At 41.0% G+C, this 14494-nt stretch overlaps 1 protein-coding gene across 1 annotated transcript in view; it reads left to right on the top strand.

Annotated features, from left to right (window-relative positions):
* SPOCK1 (SPARC (osteonectin), cwcv and kazal like domains proteoglycan 1) overlaps positions 1 to 14494 on the top strand; it is a 914642-nt gene that overhangs the window by 615241 nt on the left and 284907 nt on the right. Inside the window, exon 6 of the mRNA XM_007938930.2 lies at positions 3439 to 3565. Within this exon, the coding sequence (XP_007937121.1) occupies positions 3439 to 3565 (127 nt within the window). The remainder of the gene's footprint in view (positions 1 to 3438; positions 3566 to 14494) is intronic.

Here is a 14494-nt window from a genome sequence, read left to right as displayed (position 1 = left end):
ATGTGAACTGCTGTATGAAAAGTGAATTTACTCTGTAAATCTTCACCCAAATCCTAATAAAAAAAAAAAAGCAGACTGTCTCATTTTTCTCCCATGGAGTAGCTGGTAGGTTGGAACTGCTGGCCTTTTGGTTACAGGCAAATGATTTAACCACTATACCACTAGTGCTCCTTAGTAATGAAAATACAGGTGTCAAATTGGGAATTAAAATAGTCCCAGTGCAGTGCAATGATTTTCAGGACAACTTCAATTTGACAAATATATATCAAGTAACTTTGACATAATTCTGCGTGACATTAGACAAGTCACTTTCCATCTATGTCTCCAGTTCCTCATTTGTAAAATGAAATTGTCAAACCAGATTAATTTTAAGATGTTTCTGTTTCTAGCATTCTGTGGTTTTTGTGGATGTCTGCTGAGTTCACCTCTGCAATGGTCAGCATATAAGGGCCCATCTACCATCTAATAGGGAGTTACCAAACATCCTTCAGATACCTGGCCCTCCAGTGGCACCTGCCAGCTTCATCTCTTTGCCTTTCCTTAGTGAGCTTACTTTAATGGTGAAGTTCAGGCCAAGAGACAGGGGTAACTTATCTTAAACTGATGATTGATGGCTGGTTCCATCTCTCTCTCAAAGCCATTGGCTCAGTGTTCCTGCCTCCCTCCCTTGTCTTTGACTAAGCTTCCCCCAGGCGTCTTTCCTCTGAGGCATTATTGCATGTGGTTATATCCACTCTAGCAAAGCTGCCCATTATTTGGACTTTATAGCCTCTTTCTGGTAACTCATAACAGGAACTGCCTCAGCTATGGGCATGTACACCGGGGACTGACTCAGGAGCAGGGCTGTCACATGCTGGAACTTCTGCTTGGATTTGCAGATTCATTATCGGTGTCAGACAATCTACTGTGTGAATGATGATAAATGCACAATGTTCAGCTGAAGGAATCATGTACTCTAAGATTAACCTCATGCTGACAGCCTACTCATCCACTGCATGGAGTCCCACCACCCACCATCCTTTGTCAGTAGTCCAGAATAAACTTTCAAAATTTAAAGTATGTTTAGCAAAGAATGATAGGGGACCTCATATCCATGCAATTTTAAAACACAAATGATGGATATTTTTCTTTCCAGAGATAGAGGCAAGGACAACATGGGTAGCTGTGTGGAAGCAGGGAGGCTTTGGAGAGAAGACCTCCTTTGACAGACATGTAGGTACCCAAAAAGAATTTTCAAGTTAGGCTTTCAAGTGGGACTCAGTTGGGTCAAAGAAGAGAGACCCACTTCTGGACTTTCTGTGGCTATGTGAATATCATCATAGGTCTAGCTATTCACCATCTGCTTTGGGCAAGACTCTTCCCCTCTTTGGGCCTCAGTTTACCCCCACAAGTAAAATGTGCAAGTTGAACTAGGTGATGTCAGATGAACCTTGTAAGACTTTTTTCTCTGGTTCTTTGGAAAGGGAAGGCTTATTCTTATGGTCTATCATGCAATATCTAATGGCCCCAAGGCTTGTGTTATAGGTACCTAATGTTCCTTTTTGATGTCACCCTCAAAAGACCAGGTAGTTCCCAAATACATTGTTTCCTATCACTACCTCCCACACATGGCTGAGGCAGGGTTGAGGTAGGATAAGAATAAAATTATTTTATTAATTTCCCGTTATACTCATTCTCCTTCATTTGGAAGAGGGTAAGTTACCTCAGATACCAAACCAGAATTCCTGAGGAGCTGGAGATTCATTCTACACATGGTAGAAAAAGTAAGTAGTTGTAGCCAAGTGAGTGCTTCTGGGGAATTAAAAGCCATTAAACCTAAGGATTTAACATTAGCATAGTGGCTAAAGGCACTTGACTGCTAACCAGAAGGCTGGCGGTTCAAACCCACCAGCTACTCCTCGGAAGGAGGGTTGGGCAATCCTACTTCCATAGTGATACTGACTCGGAAACCCAAGGAGGGGTCGCTATGAGTTGGGGCCGACTCGACGGCAAATAACAACACAACAACATGGTAATGTTAATTCCATCCTCTATACCCCCATCTACTGGGGCAGATGATAATTTTAATAACAGGTACTATTTTTACTGCTTCTTATATTCCAGGCCCTATACTGAGGACTTTACACATATTAATTCATTTAATCCTTATAACATCTATTTGAAGTAGGTGTTATTTTCCGTCATTTTATGGATGAGGAAACTGAGACTCCAGGGTTTACTATCCTTCCCACGATCGTACAGGGAAGTGGCAGAGCTGATATTTGAATTAGTGTTTCTGATTCCAGAGTCCAAACATTAACTCAGAGATTGTACTGCCAGTGAAGAACATCTCAAGGGCACAATAATCACATGATTTATGGGCAGTCCAGAGATGTTTGCCCCATACCTGGAACTCGGTCCCATGGCCCTGAGAGTCACTCCATGTGTTTGCTGGGAAAGCAACTTTGGCGAATAGAGAAAGGATGGCAGTAACTGTAGGCCTTTGTTTTAGTGGTTTATGATACTCTGATGGGGTTCCTTCTGTGGACACAAGCCATCTTAATAGCACCATTTATCATTATGACAAAGGTTAGAGTGGGGGAAACTCCAGCTGGAATGAAAGAGTAGAATTCTGATTATTTTAACAGTTGAAAGTGACATCATCTTAGAGCCTCTATGGAATGGCAAATTGGAAACTGGACTGAAATTACTTTACAGTGTACCCAGAGATAGTTTTCAACAGCAGTGATAAAATCATTCGGTTGTGTTTGGAGATGCATTTCTATCTAAACTGCTCTCTGAGTCATCTGTGTGTCATCCATTCAGAAGGATGCCCATCAGAGCTTCCTTTGCCCTGATAAAGTCCAAGGCTCTGGGGTGCTCTTCTGTGGGTACCTGGTATATGCCACACCTGTACCATGTACTAAAGTTGATTAAGCTACACTCTGATTTCTTTTTAATGTGTTATGAATATCTTTGCATGACAATAAGTAATGTTTCACAATTTTAATTGCTATGTTGTTTTCCTTGGTCCATCTGGTAGATTGAACCTAGGGTTTTGGAACAAAATCTCTCCAACCCCATTAATGAGTTTGAACAAATGGGAGTGTTGGCTAAGAGCCCATAGGAGTCTGCTGCCTGTTTGACCAGCCGTTTTAGTTATTTATTTGGAATTCTGGGTGGTGCAAACAGCTAATATTTTTGTCTACTAAATGAAAGGTTGGTGGTTCCATTCTACTCAGAGGCACCTCTGAACAAAAGCCGGGAGACCTCCCATTGAAAACCCAATGGAGAACAGTTCTACTTTGACACACATGGAGTCACCATGAATCAGGGTTGGCTCAATGGTGACTGGTTCTTATATATTTATTTGGGCTTTTATCCTGGGAACCTGAAGGAAAGACCTATGGAGACTGGGGCTTCAACTAATTTATCCCGGTTTTTTTTCCTCCCCCTTAGGCAAAAGAAGGGGAATGTGGCTCACAAACACTGGGTAGGAACTTCGAATTTAGTCAAGTGCAAGCCCTGTCCCATGGCCCAGTCTACCATGGTCTGCGGCTCTGATGGCCACACCTATACATCCAAGGTCAGTTTACTTTGTTGTGATTTTTGCCATCAAAAATACTGTATCTGCTTGTTCTTAAAACTGGGTCTTAGGAAGTTTGTTGGGCTCTAGGCCCTGTCCTTGAGAAACTGCTACATGAGCATACTCAGAGATAACAGCTGACCAAAGAGACAAGCAAAATTCAAATGTTACATCCTATGCAACTGGATTGCTCAAAGGTTATGGAAAAGGATGATTCTGAAAGTGGTGAAGAACTTCTTGGAGAAAATGAGGTAACAGGCTGTTCAGAAAATGCAAATACAATTGATTGTTGTTATTTGTAGTAATTATATAAAGTCTCATGGACACTGAACTAGCAGCCTGGTTTGACTTCACCTGAGAACATGCATGCTAGTCTGGCATAAACATCACTACAAATGGCCACAAAAACACTATGAATATTGATGTGGGGATTGCAAATAAATTTTAGTGAGTAAGTGGGAATTCTTGAATAATGAAGAACAGCTCATGGGAAGCAAAGAAGGGAGTCCAGCCCAGGGTCCTGCTTAATGGACAGCACAGTGAAAGGGGTATTTTGTAAGCAGACATTTAGTCTGCATTTATTGTGTATATAGAATGTGTCCTGCACTGTGCCAGGCCCTAGAACTGCAGGGATGAAAGTACTATTTTTTCTCAGGGGATCTCAAACATGGTGACAGGTCATTTTAATTCAAACCAATGAAGGGAAGATGGTTCAATAGAAAAAGGAACTAAGCTAAAATGGGTATATTTATTGTAATTGGAGGAATGAGGACAGTCTTTACAGTTGTTGTTGTTATGTGCCATCCAGTTGTTTCCCATTCATAGTGACCTTTAAACCAAGAACGAAACAGTGCCCAGTCCTGTGCCAGCCTCACAGTCCCTCCTATACCTGCACCCATCACTGTAGCCACTGTGTCAATCCATCTTGTTGAGGGCCTTCCCCTCTTTTGTTGACCTTTCACTTTACCAAACATGACACCCTTCTCCAGAGAAAGGTCCCTTCTGACAACATGACCAAAGTAATTAAGACAAAGTCTGGCCATTCTTTCTTCCAAGGAACATTTTGTCTGCTCTTCTTCCAGGACAGATTTGTTAGTTCTTTTAGCAGTCCATGGTATGTACATTCAGCGTTCTTCGCCAACACCACAGCTCAAAAGCATCAAGTCTTCGGTCTTCCTTATTCATTGTCCAGATCTCACATGCATATGACTGGAAATGGAGGTGACTGGAAATATCATGGCTTGGGTTAAGTGCCTCTTAGTCTTTAAGGAGATATCCTTGCTCTTCAGCGCTTGAAAGAGGTCTTTTGCAGGCAGATTTGCCCAATGTAGTATGTCGTCTGATATCTTGACTGCTGCTTTAGTTGTTGTTGATTGTAGAACCAAGCAATACAAAATCTTTGACAACTTCGATCTTTTCTCCATTTGTCTTGATGCTGCTTATTGGTCCAGTTGTGAGGATTTTTGTTTTCTTTATATTGAAGTGTTATCCATACTGCAGACAGTAGTCTTTAATCTTCATCAGTAAGTGCTTCAAGTCATCCTTGCTTTCAGCAAGCAAAGTTGTGTCATCTGCATATCTCAGGTTGTTCATGAGCTTTCCTCTGATCCTGATGCCATGTTCTTCTTCATATAGTCCAGCTTCTTGAATTATTTGCTCAGCATGCAGATTGAATAGGTATGGTGAAAGGATACAACCCTGCCACACACTCTTCCTGATTTTAAACCATGCAGTATCCCCTTGTTCTGTTCTAATGATAGTCTACTGGTCTATGTATGTATGTTCCTTATGAGTATAATCAAGTGTTCTGGAATTCCCATTCTTCTCAATGTTATCCACAATTTGTTATGATACACACAATTGAATGCCTTTGCATAATCAATAAAACATAAGTAAACATCTTTCTGGTATTCTTTGTTTTGAGCCAAACTCCATCTGACATCAGCTATGGCATCCCTTGCTCCACATCCCTTTTGAATCCAGCTTGCATTTCTGGAAGTTCTCTGTCAGTATACTGCTGCAACTGTTTCTGAATTATCTTCAGTAAGATTTTACTTGCATATTTTATCAGTGATATTGTTCGATAATTTTCACATCCTGTGGGATCATTTTTCTTCCAAATGGGTACAAATATGGTTCTCTTCCAGTCAGTTGGCTAGGTAGCTGTCTTCCAAATTTCTTGGTATAGCCAAGTGAGTGCCTCCAGCATGGCATCCATTTGTTGAAACATCTCTATGGGTATTCTGTCAGCTCCTGGAGCCTTGTTCTTTGCCAATTCCTTCAGTGCAGCTTCAGCTTCTTCCTTCAATTCCATTGATTCTTGATCATATGCCACCTCCTGAAATGGATGATCACCTACCAATTCTTTTTGGGACAGTGACTCTGTGTAATCCATCTATCTTCTTTTGATCTTTCCTGCATCATTCAATATATTGCCCATGGAATCTTTCAATATGGCAGTTCGAGGCTTAAATTTTTCCTCAGTTCTTTCAGCTTGAGAAATGCCAAGCGGGTTCTTCCCTTTTGGTTTTCTAACTCCAGGTCTTTGCACATTTCATTCTAATAATTGACTTTGTCTTCTCAAGTTGCTCTTGGAAATCTTCTGTTCAGCTCTTTTATCCTGTTGATTCTTCCATCCAGTTTGTTGTTGTTGTTGTTGTTATGTGCCATCGAGTCGGTCCCGACTCATAGCTACCCTCTATTCAAGGGAAAGTTTCAGAGTCTCTTCTGACATCCATTTTGGTCTTTTCTTCCTTTCCTGTCTTTTTAATGACCTCTTGCTTTCTTCATGGATGATGTTCTTGATGTCATCCAAGAATTATTCTGGTTTTTGGTCACTGGTTTTCAAGGCATCAAATCTATTCTTTAGATGGTCTTTGAATTCAGGAGGGATATAATCAAGGTCATATTTTGGCTCTCGTGGACTTGTTTTAATTGTCTTCAGCTTCAACTTGAAGTTCCATATGAGCAGTTGATGGTCTGTTTCATAGTCAGCTCCTGGCCTTGTTTTGGCTAAAGATATTGAGCTTCTCCACTGCCTCTTGCCATAGATGTAGTCAATCTGATTCTTGTGTACTCCATCTGGTGAAGTCGATGTGTATAGCTGCTGTTTGTATTGTTGAAAAAAGGTATTTGCAATGAATAAGTCATTGGTCTTGCAGAATTCTATCATGCAATCTCCGGTGACATTTCTATTACCAAGGCCATATTTTCCAACTACCAGTGATTCTTCTTCGTTTCCAACTTTTACATTCCAATCACCAGTGATAATTAACACATCTTGATTGCATGTTTGCTCAATTTCAGACTATGGAAATTGTTAAAAATCTCCGTTTTCTTCTTTGGCTTGGTGGTTGGTGTGTAAATTTGAGTAATAGTCGTATTAACTGGTCTTCCTTATAGGTCTATAGATATTATCCTATCATTGACAGCATTGTACTTCAGAGTAGATCATGATACATTCTTTGTGATGATGAATGCCATGCTATTCTTTTTTAATTTGCCATTCCAGGTATAGTAGGTCATATGATCATCTGACTCAAAATGGCCTAGAAAACTAGTCCATTTCTGCTCACTAATGCCTAGGATATCTGTCTTTATGTGTTCCATTTTATTTTTGACAACTTCCAATTTTCCTAGATCCATTCTTTGTACAGTCCATGGTCTGATTATTGATGGATGTTTTCATCAAATGGGGGTCTGGAAAGCTTTAGTCTATCCACATCATTAAGGTCTGCTGTACTCTGAGGTGGTGTAGTATGTAAGGAATTTGACTGCTAACCAGAGGCTCGCAGTTCAAACCAACCAGCCACTCCTTGGAAGGAAGATTGGGCAATCTACTTCTATAGAGATACCGCCTCGGAAACCCAAGGAGGGGTCACTATGAGTTGAATCGACTCATTGGCAGTGAGTTTGGTTTGGTTTGTCTACTCTGAGGAGGCAGCTCTTCTCCAGTCATATTCTGAGTGACTTCTGACTTGAGGAGCTCATCTTCTGGCACTATATCACACAATGTTTCAGAGCTATTCATAAAGTTTGCAGTGATATATCAGACAGTGTTTCACTGCTATTCATAAGGTTTTCACTGGCTAATTCTTTGAGAAGTGGATGACCTCTTCATTCTGAGTCTGTAAGGTCTAGAGGCTCCACTGAAACCTGTCCACCATGAGTAACCCTGCTGACACTTGAAACACTGGTGCCATAGCCTCCAGCCTCACAGCAACATACAAGCCATCACAGTAAGACAAACTGACAGACACACTGTCTCCCCTAGCTGTTCTACAGTGCTCTGCTTATTTTCTGGTCTACTGTGCCCTGCTCACTTACATGGCCTGCCCCCAGGGCAAACACCCACCTTCTGCTGGTCCTGGAGCTAGCTTACTATAGCTTATGCTGGGGGTGGGGGGCGGCTCTTCATATGCAAACACCCACCAATCTTCGCAGAGGAAGCAAACAAATAAAAAAACACAACTCACTGCCATGGAGTTGATTCTGACTCATAGCACACCCCTTTGGGTTTCTGAGGCAGTAATCTTTATGGAATTAGATTGCCTAGTCTTCCTTCTGTGGAGTGGTTGGTGAGTTTTCACCCCCAACCTCTGATTAGCAGTCAAATACCTTAGGCACTATGCTACCAGGCCTCTAAGCTTAAGTAGGATTTAGGTAAGCAGAGAGGCGGGGATCAGGTGGGATAAGGAGGAAGTAGGTGATGGTTTTTTTTCTTAGAACTTAAAACACTCTCTTTGGGATAAGGTTGACCATTTGTGTTTGGGAATGGGTACATTTCATGGGGATAATGTATTTAAAGAAAAGAAAACCACAGAATTGGCAAGTGTTAACTTATTCATGTCTTTATTCAATAAATATAAATGAAATATTATTCCCTTAGTGCCCAATGGTATGCTAAGCATGAAGGGGTTGGTGTTGTCTCAGTAGTTTTCTATAAAGATTGAGTGGGGGGAGGAAGAACAGGGCTCTGACCATCCCCATCTCCTCCAGCCAGTGTTCCACTGCTTTTGTCTATCTTGTTTCTCTATGTAAAGTTTCACTTGCAGATGTCCTTCATAGAGTCTATGGCTGACAAATTACTCTAAGTCACACCCTAGGAACTTTATCAGATGCCAGGATTAGAGGCTTGGCATTTCTGTGGGGGCTCCCTTGATGTCCCTCTCCCACTTCACAGATTGCTGACTGCTAGTTCCCTGTGATCCCTTCATCATCCTGACCATCACACTATGGAGACTCTATGGGCCTGAGATGATTCTTCCTGTGTGGTCCTTAGAGTTATTTTGAGCTGTGGCCACTCTTCCCTGTTGATTTTGTGTTGCACAGGTCATATAGCTTTTGTTTATTGAACACATTTTACTCTCCCAGATTTTCACATATATCAAACAAAAGAAGAAACCAGAAGGTATGTCTAACTTGTATTCAGATCCATGAACTTTGCTTTAGGGCTTCGATAACATAATCATTGCTTGATTACTTCCTTTAAGCATTCAACAAATATCATTTGTGCTCCTGCTATGTGACAGAACTATGCTAGATACTGGAGAGCATATATTAAAAGAGAATAAAATAGCTCTTCTTGATGACCAGACTTGTTACCTGTTCCAATCTAGTCTGTCCTGTGAATTAGAACTTCTCTACCCATGGTCATATATCCTGACCAAATAGCCCCAGCCTACCTCAGCTCAGCCTACCTTTCCCCTTTCTCCTCTTCTCCCTGATCCGTAACAGAATCACAGTTTGAGATAGTGAGTAGGAATAGGGCTTGTTTCTGATACTACAAATATTTCTGAAATAGTAGATTTATAGGGTACATTGATGAATCATTCTTATTCCCCAGGCCCCAAAGGCAGGTCAGGCCATTATTGTCTTTTACTTAGAGCTGAGCTTTTCCAATTTGAATGAATGTGCACACGATCCCCTTGGGATGATGCTAAAATTTATATTCTGGTATAGCAGAGCTGAGATTCTGAATTTATAACATACTTCCAGGTCATGGTGATGCTGCTGGTCCATAGACTACACTTTGAATAGCGAGACCTTCAGTTTTTTATAGGCATTTCCTGGTAGGTCTCCCTTCCTCTGATCTTCCTCTTCCCTTATCCTCAAAGTCCATTTCAACATGACAACAGGAAGAATATTTCTGCTTATGCATCTTCCCTGTGTAAAATGCACCGAGAGATTCCCACATGCCTCTAGGACTAAGCTCAAGTTCTATTGTTACTAGCAAGGCCCCCACAGTCTTTCCCCTTCCTATCCCAGAGTCACTTATGGTAGCAAGGATTAGCCATTCATTTGTTTATTCATTCAACAACTCTTATTGAACTATTACTATTTATTGGATACTTAGGTATTGTTCAAAACATAGAGGGCGCAGTGGGAAAGAAGATAGACCCTATCCTTTCTCACTTGGAGACTGAAATCTCATAGGGGAGACAGAAATAAATAAGTAATCAAACAAATAAACATGTAATTTCAAATTTTGTTAAGTTCTATGTGGAAAGAAGCATGATGCTGGAATAGAAAGAATGTTGGGCATAGGTCAGCTTTATAGGGCTGCTCTAAGAAGGTGTCCTTTAAGCTGAAGGTGAAGGCTGAGAAGGCCCTAGCATAGAGGTGAGAATGTTCCTAACAGAGAAAACAGCATGGGACAAGACTCTAAGGAGGATGTGTTTAAAGAACTGCTAGGATGCCCATATGGCCATAATGGTGAGGGAAGAGGTACATGGGATGACAAGGGAGAAGTGAGGGGATGTCAGGAATGATCTAAGAGGGGACATTTAGCCAAAGATGAGAAAATCACCACCATATTCCAAGCTTTGAGATATTCAGTGCTATAATTCCCTTCTTGTCCATTTCCGCCTTAAGAATGTGTACTTGTAGAGGCAAAAACAACAACTGCTACCACCTTCAGCTGGCATAGGGCATGGTGAATAGTGGGTGCTCAGTAAGTATCTGATAAGAGAGGAGCCACCAAAGAGTCGAGCTGAGAAGGAAAAGGGAAACTGCAGTCTGCATAACTCATCTTGGACTTGAGTGCATGAGGCAGAGAGAGCTTAGTGATTGAGAAAATAAGCCATCAATCTTGGGCTGAGTTGCTTAGCTAAACACCCAGCCTGGGGCTCTGTACAAAGAGTTAGAGGCTCCAGGAAATGATTCCATCTCTGTGAAGATCCAGTTGTGCCGTTCAAATGACTCCTTCCAGCTCGGGAGTGAACTGTCTCATCCACAAGCCTCAGATTGGACACAAGCCATGAAATGTTCAGTGAGTGACCAGGGATGTTTGGGTGAGTGACATATTATTGCACTTCAAACCCTGGCAAAATGTGCCCATTTGCCTCTGTCTCTCATTTGCAGAAGTAGCTTAAAATGCCAGCCCTCTGTGACCTCAGAGCTGCGAGGAGCAGTGGTAACCTGTCAAATGTGGCTTGAAATCATTGTCAGTTCCCCAGGGAATGCCTCTGGAAATGCTCACTGGTCAAGGCCTGAGTAGGAGGGTTTGCTTTTTGTGTCTGGGAAGGTTGTCTGCTTACAGGTATTAAATTCAGGTCTGGCACATAGCTTGTTTAAGAGACAAGATTAGGATTTGGAAAATTCCTTTACAATGATTCCTGATTCCTTATAAGAATTATCTCCAGACACTCTGGACAGAGCCCTCAAAAGCCTTTTCCAGCAGAATACTGTAAGCAGTTTCTTAAGTGTTCAAATTCCCACACTAACCCGAGTCCTTAGCATCCCAGTCCTGCTCAACAGTTTTTATTCCCTCAAGTTACTCTGGAGCAAAAGTAGAAACCTAAAGCCTTCTTATCAGAAACTGTAGTAGCCTTCTCCCTACCAATAGATGAGATACACTGAAGCCCAAGGACACTGAATAGCTTGTTGAAGATTTTCTATTACGGCAGTGGAAGAGTTCTCTGCCTGGATGTCCACAATCTATCTACTTCTATGCAAAATTAAAAGAAAGTATGTGTGTGTGTAGGGGATGGTTGGTGGTGCGAGAGGAAACATTACAATACAAAAGGGTATGGGCTTTGGCTGTTGACATTAGTCTTCTAGTCTTCTATCATATGTGACCTGGAAAGTTTGTTTTCTCTCTTTCCTAAAGAAATGAAGCAAATACGCCTCAATTAGAAGACTTATATTGATTGCTCAAGATTGCCAAAGCAGAAAACAGTTATAAACCCCCAATGGAATTCAACAAGGTTTATTTCCAAGGGAGAATTTTAGTCTGATAAGGTTTACTACTAGGAGTGTTTCAGTTATTACCCTAAATATGTGGTCACTTATCATTTGAGGTTCGAAACAGTGTTTTAGTTTCACAGACAAAGCTGCAGGGGACCACCAGTGGATGCTCAATTTATAAGACTGAATTAGTAAATGACTTCCTATCCCCTGGAGTTATAGCCTTTTTTTTTTTTTTTTTTTTTGGTTACTGATAATGGGAAGCAAAAGTCAGATGAAACCTTGATAACCTTGATGCTTATATAACAGGATGCAATTTGGTGTCCGTAAGTCAAAGTTAAAACATTAGATTAGGCCTTAATATATTGCAGCCCTAGTCCTATCATCACAAACAAAAACCACACTCCATAATTAATAATCACTGTACTGCCTGAGGCATTTGACTGCTAACCAGAAGGCTGTCGGTTCAAACCCCCGAGCCACTCCTCAGAAAGAAGGTTGGACAATCTACTTCCGTAGTGATACTACCTCGGAAACCCAAGGAGGGGTCACTATGAGTTGCGTCCGACTCAATGCTAGTGTGTTGGGTTGTTTTATTATCCAGGTGAATGTTTTACATCTTTGAAGATGGATCAAGAGGCTGTGGGAAGAATTGTCAGGTGCAACAGGGGAAGAAATCTGAGTATCAGCTCTGTCCTTGATTCTGGTTATTTGTCCCCAGGGTCCCATCAAACAAGCCTTCCTTCTGCTTCTGGGTCCTGAATTCTCCTAGAATGGAGAATGCATTTGGGAGCCTTTGTCTAGAGCAGGTTTCTTCCAAGTGTCCTAGAACCAGGGACACCACTCAGAGCTCTGTGACTCCCCCAGAATCACAGGTAAAATGTATAAGAATGCACAGAATCATGAGATGAAGGGAGAGGATGTTGCATGGCAATGAACAATTATTCAGGCTCTATAAAGCATACCCATAAAAGACAAAGAACAGAATGTTGGGAAAGCCAACACTGCAGCTGGTTTAAGAATCCAATAAAGATCCCTTGATCCTGTGTTTAGGCAATAAGGATCAGCCTAGTCATTTCTGAAACCCCAAAACATCAAACCCACTTCCACTAAGTCAATTCTGACTCATAGCAACCATATAAGACAAAGTAGAAATGCCCTGTAGGTTTTCCAAAGTTGTAAATCTTTATGAAATCAGACTTCCCTCATCTTTCTCCTGTGGGGTGCCTAGTGGGCTCAAACCACTGACCTTTCGGTTAGCAGCTGAGTGCTTTTAACCACTGCACCACCAGAGCTGTGGTCATTTCTTAATAGCCCTTAAGGTCTCATTCTGTTGTCCAGGAAAAGTGAAGTAGTACTGTCCAGAAATTCAACGAAGGATTACTGAATTCTTACTCTGCTTCATTCACTGTACTAGGTACTTGAGATATGATAAAGGACAAAATAGGCAAAGCTCCAGTTTTCATGCAGCTTAACAAGGAAGGTTTTGTTAGGTGCCATAGAGTCAGTTCTGGCTCAGCAACCCTAGCATAACTGAATGAACTGCTACCTGGTCCTACAGCACCCTCACAAACAGTGCTATGTTTGAGCCCATTGGTATAGCCACTGTGTTGAACCATCTCATTGAGGGTCTTCCTCTTTTTCATTGGCCCTGTACTTTACCAAACCTGGTATCCTTCTCTAGGAACTGGTCCCTCCTAATCACATGCCCAAATTACATGAGATGAAGTCTCATCATCCTTGTTTCTAAGGAGCAATTTGGCTGTACTTGTTCCGAGACAAATTAATTTGTTCTTCTGTCAGCCCATGATATATTCATTATTCTTCACTAATACCATAATTCAAAGACATCAATAATTCAGACTTCCTTATTCATTGTCCAGCTTTTGTATGCATATGAGGCAATTGAAAATACCATGGCTTAAGTCAGGCACATCTTAGTCCTCAAAGTGATGTCTCTGCTTTTAACACTTAAAAGAGGTCTTTTGCAGCAGATTTGCATTTTGATTCCTTGACTGCTAGTTGTGTGGGCATTGATTGTGGACCCAGGTAAAATGAAATCCTTGATAACTTCAATGTTTTCTGAGTTTATCATAATATTGCTTACTGGCCTAGTTGTAAGGATTTTTGTTTTCTTTGGATTGAAGTATAATCCATACTAAGGCTGTAATCTTTGATTTTCATCAGTAAATACTTCATATTCTCTCCACTTGCAGCAAGCAAAGTTGTCATCTGCATATTGCAGGTTGTTAATGGTTCTTCCTCCAGTCCTGATACTGCTTTCTTCTTCATATAATCTAGCTTCTTGGATTATTTGTTCAGCAAACAGATTGAATAAGTATGATGAAACAATACAACTCAATGCATACTTTTTCTGTTTTAAATTATGCAGTATTCTCTTGTTCTGTTGAAACAATTGCCTTTTGGTCTACGTATAGGTTCCACATGAGCACAACTAAGTATTCTGGAATTCCCATTCTTTGCCATGTTAGCCATAATTTATTATGATCTACACAGTCAAAGCCTTTGTATAGTCAATAAAACACAGGTAAACATCTTTCTGGTATTCCCTGCTTTTAGCCAAGCTCCATCTGATATCACTCATTCCATGTCCTCTTCTGAATCTAGCTTGAATTTCTGGCAATTCCCTGTCAATATACTGCTACAACTACTTTTGAATTAATCTTCAGCAAAACTTGCTTTGTATATGATATTAATGTTGTTGTTGTTGTTGTTGTTGTT

This window comes from Orycteropus afer, unplaced genomic scaffold (genome assembly GCF_000298275.1).
Source record: "Orycteropus afer afer isolate SDZICR_OR568_19922 unplaced genomic scaffold, OryAfe1.0 scaffold00056, whole genome shotgun sequence".
Lineage (NCBI taxonomy): Eukaryota > Metazoa > Chordata > Mammalia > Tubulidentata > Orycteropodidae > Orycteropus > Orycteropus afer.
This window is presented reverse-complemented; position numbering and strand designations above follow the sequence as displayed.